We start from the raw sequence: 10667 nt of genomic DNA, 5'->3' as shown, positions 1-10667 counted from the left end.
GGCAACTCCCTTAACCCCATTCTCCTTGCTTAGAAAAAAAAAAGCAGACCAGTATTTGTCTCTGAAATTTTAGAGAGTTGCCAGGGACACTTGCTGCAGGGCACAAAGCCAGACCCCCAACTCCTTGGGTCTGTGAAAAGGGGGTAGAATCAGGAGAAGGACTTCAGATCCAGCCTCAATTACTGGTTCTCTGACAACAGAGACTCTGACTGGCTCTGTTTCCTCATTTGTAAAATGGGCACAATATTAGCACCTATTTCCTGGGTTGTTTGGAGGATCGAATGAGGTAATATTTGTAAAGCATATTTTAAACTACACAGAAGTGTTCTCTTTCTCTTGCGTTCTCCTCCTGTCTGTCTTACTGTTCTTCCCTATATTCCTTTTCTGGATCTTCACCCGAGTCATGCCCATTAACTTTGGTGTCCCCCAAGGCTCAAACCTCTTCTCTTCTCGCTCTTGCTCTCACTCTGGCTCTCGCTCTTTCCTTGGTGATCTCATAAGCTCCAATGGTTCAACCATCATCTCTATGGAGATGACTCAGATTTTTGTCCCGCCCTAACTCTCACCTGACCTCTGGTCTCACATCACATAATTGCCTATTGGACATCTCAGTCTGAATGCTCCATAGACATCTTAAACTCCACGCCCAAAACTAAACTCATTATTTTCCCTCTCCCTCCTCCCCCCTACCTAATTTCTCTGGTATTGTAGAAGGTACCACCATCCTCCCAGTTTTTGTTGAGTTATTTCAGTTGTGTCCAACTCTCTGTGATCCCCATTTAAGGGGCAAAGATACTGCAGTAATTTGCCATTTCCTTCTTCAGTTCATTGTACAGATGTGGAAACTGAGGCACACATAAGATCTAGTGGCTTTAATTATTCTCTCCCTCTAACTCCTGATATGAAATGAGTTGCCTGTTCCTTGGTAACCCTTCACATATTGATGCCCTTATCTCCTCTGACACTGATACCATCCGGGTACTGGTCCTCAATATCTCACCCCTGGAGTATTTTAATTATCTGCTTCTTGTGTTTTTGCTTCAGACCTCTCCACTCCCAGCTGCCAAAGTGATCTGCCTAAAATGCAGGTCTGCCCATGTCATCCCATCTCCCAATCTCTAATGATTCCTCATAGTGGGTCTCATCATCTCCCCCCAAAACATCCCCCAATTCTAATGACTCTATGATCAAACATAAAACTCTTGGTTTGGATTTTAGGGTCCTCCCTAACTTGACCTCTAACTCCCTTTCCAATCTATCACTTTCACTGATCCTACCCCAGACAAATCCAATGGTACTGACCCTTTTGATGTTCCTGACACACTGCATTTCTCGACTCTATGTCTTTTTACATGTTGCCCCCATTTCCTGAAATCCTCTTCCTCCTCCCCCCCAACTCCTGCCTTCCTTCAAGCTTCTGCTAAAGTCCTGTCTTCTGCAAAAAGCCATTACCAATCCTCCATAATGTTAGTGCTTTCCTTCTGTCAATTGTCTCCACTTTATCCTGTTTATAACTTGTTTGTGCTTAGTTGCTTGCATGCTATCTCCCTATTAGATTATGAATCCTTGTCTTCTTCCTTTCTTTTCATCCTCAGCACTTAAGACATGTGCCAGGCATGGCACATGGTAGGTGTTATAATTTAATAAATTTTAGTGAATTGTCAACCTTCATCATCATCATCATCATCATGTAATGTGCTCTGAAAGCAAGTTCAACTACTCTGAGGATTATAAAAATCAGGGAAGAGATAATGGAATATATTTCTTTCCCTCATTACGGAGAAACAGATGACTACTGGGGAGGAATTTTGTCAGAATGGTCTCTTTTTCAAATATTCTTGCTTAATTATTTCTTTTTGGACCAAAAAAGAGGAACAAAGTAGGTGATCACTGTGATTTAATGGCAAAAGTCATCAATAAAACATAATTTCAAGGCTCTGTGTGCTCATAAAAGAACAATGTTCTTAGAGTCAAAAGACAAGTGTTTTAATCTGGACTCTGATACTAGTTGGATCACCCTGCATAAATCATTTGAGGTTTCTAAACCCATTTGTTTTCATCTGTTAAAATGAGGGTAATAACACTTGGTATTCTTCACCTCGTATGTAGGTTTAAATTTCACATTACTCTTTAGTTATGAGCTATTACTAGAAAACAGTTCATTATAACAGTGTGAGGTTAAGGCAAGGCTCTATAAAAAACTTTTTTTTTGTTCTCATAAAACTTCATTTTAATCAGTCCCTCATTCCAGGAATGGATTCCTTATCCCTCTTATCTCTGACTTAATGCATTTGTCCTCCTTCCATATTTCAGCCCGCTTTCTTCCTTCATTGTCTTCTGTTTCTAACTAAGTCAAATGAGATTTTTTTATTCCCCAATGCCTAACCCTGTCTGGAACATAGCTGGTGCTTAGTAATTGTTCAGTAATTGATAAAGCTTAGTTATTTCAGACTTGAACTCACTCAATATTTGCTAAGATTAGAAAAGGGATCTGCTCTCTAACCTTTGTTATTATTTAAGTTTTGAGAGGTAAACTCTTTCCCAATGTTAAGAATTAAGTACTGACTATTTTTTCATTAGAATAGAATATATTTGTGAAATTTACTTCAAATCAACAAGACATAAAGTTAAGGGAAAATTGAACAAATATCCCAGGAACTTGAGCAATTTAGGTAGACCAATCAAAATTTTCCAATTCGTTCCCCATCTTACCCCCTTCTCAAGGTCGATTCTTTTCTGAACTTAGTATTTGGACTGGTCTTCAAGACTTGTAGAGACCTTATGATTTTTAGGCAGCTATATTGTGCAGTGACTGAAATGATGGGCTTAGAGTCAAGAAGACCTGACTTCAAATTCTGCCTCAGACACTATATGGTGCTGGGAAAGTCTCTTATCTTCTCCATGCTTCAGTTTCCTCAACTGTAAAAATGAGGTGGTTGGATTCAAGGGCCCTTCTAGCTTTAAATCTATGATCCTAAGAGATTTTTATCAGGGATAAAAATTACATGTTCTTGAAGGACAGTGTCCATCTACAGTTATCATTCTAATTAGAAATTTCCCTGACTTCCATGTGTGTTTGAACCACATAGCCAGTCTGACAACAAATAGATTAGATAGATATGAGAGAAAGAATAGTATTGGTTTGTGATCTGCTTGATCCATGGTGAGAACCTGATCTCTTACAGATCTTCAGATTCAAGATGAGTGTGTTTGTCATCTGTTTTCTTATGCAATGAGCCCAATGAGAATGCAGTGGGAGAGATAGGCCTGGATTCTTGGAAGAGTTCTTGATTCTGCTCTGTTCTGTACTTTTCAATATAAGGCACAGCAACTTCCCAAACCTGGGAGGGATAGGAAAGATAAAGACAAAATCACAACATTGAAAGGCATTTCATTTTGCAAACCCTGTTGTAAGCCAACTACCTCCAGAGTTAGAAACTACAAGGGACTGGAAATTTAGCAACTAGTGGCTTATGGTTATCCTGAGTTTTCGTATTCCTCATTTCACTCATACTATTCACTATATTATTCACTAATATTCACTATATCAATAATCTCTTAAAGTACAAGTCTAAAAGAATTTTAATTAAAAAATAAAGTTGAGAAGATGTAAGTGTGTTCAAGATTCATTCATTCATTGAACATGTATTAAGTATCTGCCATATATAAGATGCTGGGGAGAAAAAGATAAAATAAAAAACAGTCCTTGCTTTCAAAGAACTTACATTCTACTGTGAGGAGTCAAAAACTACACAGATAGGCAAATATAAGGGAGAGGGTATAAGTAATACAGGGGTTTAGAAAAGAAATTTTGAAAGACAGTACTGAATGTGAGTCTTGAAGGAAGTTAAAGATCTAAGAGATGGAGGTGAAAAGGACTATCAAATCTGGGGAATAATTGGCAGGTCATTTTGGCTAGAGTGAAGCCAAATATATGTAAAATGTCTAGCTGATAAGGCAGATGGTAGCATCATAAAGCACAGTGCACTGGAGTTAGAAAGATATGGATTCAAATGTGGCTTCATACACTTGACCCTGAGCAAGTCACTTTACTGTGTTTGTCTCAGTTTCTCCATTCTGTATGGTTTACGTGGATACAGAATAAATTCAAAATACTTGTCATTCCCTTTTCCTATGTCCTTTGAATAAAGGACCATCCTTTGAGTCAGGAAGGGCTGGATTCAAATTCTATCTCCAGTTAAAAAAAAAAAAAAAAAAAAAAAGAGCCTTACCATAGAAGGGCATTTGTGATATTAAACTAAAACAGAAGGATTCCTCTGGGTCATATATTGACTTAGAAAACTACAAATGAACATCATTTATGTCATATTGTATTTTTGTGAAACATTTCCCAATTACATTTTAATCTGGTTCATCCAGAGTTTGATACCTTCACCTTAAACCAGTGAAATCACCAGTCCATACCAAAAACCACCAAAAATACTTTGGACAACTCTAGGCAACTCTCAGATTGCTTTGTTTTAAAGAAAAACAGGTGATCTTCACTGAAAACATATAGAATTGATAAGGCACTTTTCTCACAGTAGCTTTGGGAGACTACTAGTCTAAGTGTGCTATTATCCCTTAATTTCCTTCATTTTATAGATGAGGCAATTAAGGGACATATCCAAGGTTACACAGCTAAATAAGTGAGCCAGAACTCATGCCCAGGTCTTCTGACTTCAAGTCCAGGAGTATTCCCATTATACAATGGTGTATCTCATGATCAGTCTTTGTTTAATGTACCGAAATAATAATTTGCCAAATGATTCCTCAGTGGTCAAAAAATGTTCGTGTAGTCTCCAAATATTCCTTAATCCCTTCCAGTGAGGAATCTGTGCTCAGGTAGAATGTGGTGATACCACTGACAATGGCGCCATTTATTTCCTTGTAATGACTAAGACCAGTGTGGTATATTAGAAATTGTGCTGGATTTGAAGCCTAAGGTACTGAGATCAAGTCATACTTCCTATATGTGTGACTTTGAGCAGTCACTTTAGATCCTGGGACCTCAGTCTCCTCATCTGTGAAATGAGTAACACGACCTCCAACATCCCTCCAACATCCCTTCCAGTGTTGCCGATGATTCTAAGTTGCTTCTTGACTAATCTAGACCTCAATTTCCTCCTTGATCTATAAAACAAAGGAGATGGCCTAGCGGAGTTTTAAGGTCCTTTCCAATTCTAAATCTTTTACTCTATGACGAATTGATAAGGCCAAACTGAAGACCTTGCCTTTTGATCCACAAGCAAACGATGAGCTGCTTCGATGTCTGGGGCCATGAAACGATCTTTTATCCAAGGTCTAGAGAGAAGAAAAACGATGGTGTGTTAATCATGACAACAAAAACAATAATAATAGAATCTGGAGAGCACTGTAAGGTTTGCAAGGCCCTGTTCACATTATCTCATTTGCTCCTCATGATAAAGTTGGGAAGAAGGTCAAACATTGGCCAAACATTAACTGCTGCTATGGTTGGTGGTTTTTAACCCCTGGGAAAGTGTTTGTTTGATTTTACCTTACAACAGAACGCACAAGGTCATAGACCTTCTCCAATGGAGTGGTTGTTTTCAGGGGGCGTAGAAACTCGATGCCCTGACAGGCGGCGAGGAGCTCAATGGCTAACACTGGAAGACAGAATTGTGCAAAATAGGATGATGAATTTTTACAAAGCTTAACTCAAGGTAAGTTACATTTTCACAGAGGCTGAAGTGAAGGTCATTATTAATCAAGTCAAGTCGAAAAGTATTGATTAAGTACCTACTATGGGCTTAAACCTTACTTACCTCAGTTTCCTCATTTGTAGAATGAGCTGGAGAGGGAAATGACAAACTTCTCCAGTATCTTTGTCAAGAAAACCCCAAATGGGATCATGAAGAGTCAAAATATGACTAAATAACAGTAATGTCTTTAAACCATGTTTATCTCAGTTCCTTATCTGTAAAAGGAACTGGAAAAAGAAATGGGAAACCTCTTCAGTATCTCAGCCAAGAAAATCCCAAATGGGGTCACACAGAGTCAGGCAGGATTGAAATGAGTGAACAACATGTTCCAGGTATCATGCTAAATACTGGGAGTTCCAAGAAAAGCAAAACCAGGTTCTGCTCTCAGAATATGAACGGGGGAGACAATAAGTCAACAACTATATACAGACAAGATATATACATAGTAGAGTGGAGGTAATCTCAGAGGAAAGGCTTCTTGGAGAAAGTGGACTTTTAGATGAAACTTAAAAGAAGCCAGAGAAGGAAATCATTTTACATTTCATATATTGCATCAGCCCAGTCTGTAACTGCAACTTCTACCTCTCTGGGCAACACCTGTATCTCTAACGTGTGTTGTCTCCCCTCCTGAACCTGCATTAGAATGTGAGCTCTGTGAGGGCTGGGACTACCATTTTATTCATCGTATTCCTGGCGCTTAGTACAGTGCTCAGCATACAGTAGGCTTACAATAAATCTCTTAAGTGTTGATTTATTGGACTGAATGTTCTACGTAAAATAACTGGCATCAGAGCTGAAGGGGGTCTTGAAGATCATAATTCTGGTTAAACCCTTTAATTTTAAATGAAACTGAGATCCAGAGAACAGGACTTGGGATCATAGAGTCATAGATCTGGGGATGGAGAAAGGACTCCAGAAGTTATCTCGTTGACCCTCTCTTCCCCCATTTTACAGATGAGCAAAGTGAGGTCTGGAGAGGGTGAGGGATTTGCTCACGGACACCCAGCTAGGAAAGAAGCAGAGGGAGGATGGCTCTCAATTTGCTCAGAACAAAGTAGACTATGGTTCAGGTCTTTCTGAGCTCAGGCCTGGGGCTCTATCCACTATGGCACCATCTAGCTGTTCTGTACAAGCATATGTCTATATGTATATGTGTGTGTGTGTGTGTATATATATATATATATATATATATATATATATATCCCCCTTATCCACCTATGAAACTCTATATCTATATAATATTTATATATGTGTATGTATGTACATGTATATATGTACACATCTATATATTTATGTATATATATGTGCATAGCTATATGATATTTTATGTGTGTATATATGTGCATCTATATTATATTATATGTATATGTATGTGCATATCTATATATTTTATGTGTATGTGTATATTTATATTTTATATGTGTATATGTATATGTTGCGTGTTTATATAATATTTTATGTATATGTATGTTCATATCTATATATTTCATATGTGTATATTTATATTATATTTTATATGTGTGTATTTATATATTTTAACACGTGTGTATGTGTATACATGTGCATGTATGCATACTATTTACATGTGTGTGTATGAATGTAAAGGTCAGAAGTCAGATGAGTCTTTCAGACCCCACCTCCAACGTGCTGTCTGATAAACGACCCTGAGTCCCCGCTCTGGTCCCACCGCCCCGTTTTCTCTCGCCTCGTGGAACGGGCCCACGTACGTTACCTTGTTCCACATGCTCGATGACTCGGAGGGCTTTTCTCGAAGCCCACCCTCCCATGGACACGTGGTCTTCGGTAGCGGCACTGGTTGAGAGGGAATCCACAGAGGAGGGATGGCACAGGGCTTTACTCTCCGAAACTGCAAAAATCCAAGGGGAATAAATTAGACACCACTCCCCCTGAGTGCCAGCTCTGGGGTCAGGAAGACCTGAATTCAAATCTGGCTTGGTAGCTGTGCGATTCTGGGTAAATCACCTGTCTGCCTCAGTTTCCCTATCTGTAAAATGAACTGGAGAAGGAAAGGGCAGACCATTCCAGTATCTTTGCCAAGAAAGAGAGCTGGTTGTGACTGAACAACAACGAATTTATTATGTAATACTGTATATTATAATTGTGATGGTGTCTTATCCACCTATAAAACTCAAAGCTCCATAAGGGCAGGAAATTTTGCATTTCCACCAGCTTATACCTTTATCTGCAGTAAGAACTTAATGAAAGTTCTACAGTATTTATGGTAGGTGATCATGTGTCAGGGATCCTCAAACTATGGCCCGTGGGCCAGATGCGGCAGCTGAGGATGATTATCCCCCTCAGGGCTATGAAGTTTCTTTATTTAAAGGCCCACAAAACAAAGTTTTTGTTTTTACTATAGTCCAGCCCTCCAACAGTCTGAGGGACAGTGAACTGGCCCCCGATTTAAAAAGTTTGAGGACCCCTGATTGTAGCTTCTTTCAGTCTGTATTCAGACATGATCAGTTCTTTCTCTGGATATGGATAACGTTTTTCATCCTAAGTCCTTCAGGATCCTTCAGATCCTTGTGGATCATTGCACTGCTGAGAATAGATGAGAATTTCCAGGTGATCATCCCACAATGTTGTTAGTACTTTGTACACAGTCCATTTCCCTGCGCTTCAGCTCTTGGAGGACTTTCCAGGTTTTTCTGAGAACATCCTGCTCATTATTTCCCATAGAACAATAACATTCCAACACAAATATGTGCCATAATTTACTGAGCCATCACATGATTAGTTTCCAATTTTTTGCCTTGAGAAGAGAACTGCTACAAATATTTTCATATATATAGATCCTTTTCCTTTTTTTAAAAAATCTCTTTGGGATTCATGCCTAGTAGAGGTATCATTAGGTCAAAGATATATGTGATTTTATAGCTTTTTAGACATAGTTCATATCTTTTGATCGTTTATCAGTTGGAGCTTTAAAAAGTCACTTTTTTATTTTATTTTTTTAATAATTATAACTTTTTATTGACAGAATCCATGCCAGGGTAATTTTTTACAACATTATCCCTTGCACTCACTTCTGTTCTGATTTTTCCCCCTCCCTCCCTCCACCCCCTCCCCCAGATGGCAAGCAGTCCTATACATGTTAGATAGGTTACAGTATATCTTAGATACAACATATGTGTGCAGAACCGAGGAGTTCTCTTGTTGCACAGGGAGAATTGGATTCAGAAGGTAGAAATAACCCGGGAAGAAAAACAAAAAATGCCAACAGTTTACATTCATTTCCCAGTGTTCTTTCTTTGGGTGTAGCTGCTTCTGTCCATCATTGATCAATTGAAACTGAAAAAGTCACTTTTTAAAATACTCAAACTGTGATGAGGATATTGATGTGAAGAACACTGAGCAGACCACTCTGCTCAAAAATGTCTCCTCCACTCTTTATTGGAGGGCCTAAAATTTAACTGTTAGGGATTTACTCCTTTGGGTCCTCAAGTTTTTCCAGTCTCCAAGAAGTCCATAAAAATGCAGATATAAGATCATAATAATTCTAGGCCTGAAAAGGACCTCAGAAACCATCTCATCCCTAATTCAGTTTCAATTCCCTAATTCAGTGCAACTGTTCGGTTCTGCACACATATATTGCATCTAAGAGCTACTGTAACCTATTTAACATATATAGGACTGCTTGCCATCTCGGGGAGGGGATGGAGAGTGGGAGGGAAAAATTGGAACAGAAGTGAGTGCAAGGGGTTGTAAAAAAAATTACCCTGGCATGGGTCCTGTCAATAAAAAGTTATTATAATAAAAAAAAAAGAAACCATCTCATCCAAACCCCTCATGTTATCCAAGTTGATGTAGTGCCATATGGGCAGTGCAACAAATAGAATTTGAACCCAGGCTCAATAACTACAAGGTCTGTACTCTTTCTCCACCTTGTAAAGATAATGCCAGGGGATTTCACAAGGGAACAAGTATGTGTTTGATGTTGGGATGTAGGATTGTTGGTTCTTCCCGAGCCTTTACAACTCCTTTACTCTCTCTCAATTTTATATATAAATTTTATACTTATATATTATTTACTATATAATGTATTATAGTATAATGTTTTTATTTATTAAATTATATATGTATTATCTTTATATGTTATAATATTGTATATTTGTATAAATATATATATTTACATATTATATATGTGAAGATTTTATATATAATTTATACATAAATAAACCTTGAAACCAAAACATAGGAGGAATTCTTTAGTAACAAAATACAGGAAGCATGGGATGGACCCTGAGGGATGGAAGAGAAGGGAATTTCCAAGATTGCCCCAAGTGTTGGAATTAAACTGGAATCAAAACTTGTGGCTTTGTCATCCCTGACATTTTTCAGGGATTACCCACCATGGAACCAATTTACTTCTTGAGAACTCTAGTACTTGTTTTTGTTTAGTTGTTTTAAATGTTGTCTGACTCTTCAAAACCCTATTTGGGGCTTTCTTGGCAAAGATCCTGGAATAGTTTACTATTTTACAGATGAGGAAACTGAGACAAATAGGGTTAAGTGACTTGCCCAGAGAGAGTCACATGTGTCTGAGAGTGGATTTGAACTCATAAAGATGATTCTTCCTGATTCTAAACTGTTCTCTCTGCTGCACTACTTTGATGCTAGCTAAGTCTACCTAGTTCCAATTTCAAGAATTTCCAGATGAAGAGTCTCAAAGAGCGGGAGTGACTAAGGACACACAGATTGTAAGTAGTAGCAATGGGATTTCTTGGTGCTGGTGTAAACAACATGGAACCTTGGGGAAAGAAGCTGAGGCTGAAAAGTCAACTGACATTTCAAAAACAGTTGTTTTTGCTTAGCTACAGTTCTCTTGAACATGACTCATCCAGAGTTACTTTCTGCTGAGCTTTTTAAAAACTCCTCTGTCTCCTCCCTTTCCATCAGCTGATCTGTTCGTTTTAGACACTA

At 38.4% G+C, this 10667-nt stretch overlaps 1 protein-coding gene across 1 annotated transcript in view; it reads right to left on the bottom strand.

Annotated features, from left to right (window-relative positions):
- Window positions 1-370: 370 nt before the first annotated feature.
- HAL (histidine ammonia-lyase) overlaps window positions 371-10667 on the bottom strand; it is a 38777-nt gene continuing 28480 nt past the window's right edge. Inside the window, exons 17-20 of the mRNA XM_003771045.3 lie at window positions 7456-7590; window positions 5519-5627; window positions 5235-5304; window positions 371-3341 (exon numbers count right to left, since the gene is read on the bottom strand). Coding sequence (XP_003771093.1) covers window positions 3180-3341; window positions 5235-5304; window positions 5519-5627; window positions 7456-7590 — 476 coding nt within the window. The 3' untranslated portion in view covers window positions 371-3179. The remainder of the gene's footprint in view (window positions 3342-5234; window positions 5305-5518; window positions 5628-7455; window positions 7591-10667) is intronic.

Source organism: Sarcophilus harrisii, chromosome 5 (genome assembly GCF_902635505.1).
Source record: "Sarcophilus harrisii chromosome 5, mSarHar1.11, whole genome shotgun sequence".
Classification (NCBI taxonomy): Eukaryota; Metazoa; Chordata; class Mammalia; order Dasyuromorphia; family Dasyuridae; genus Sarcophilus; species Sarcophilus harrisii.
This window is presented reverse-complemented; position numbering and strand designations above follow the sequence as displayed.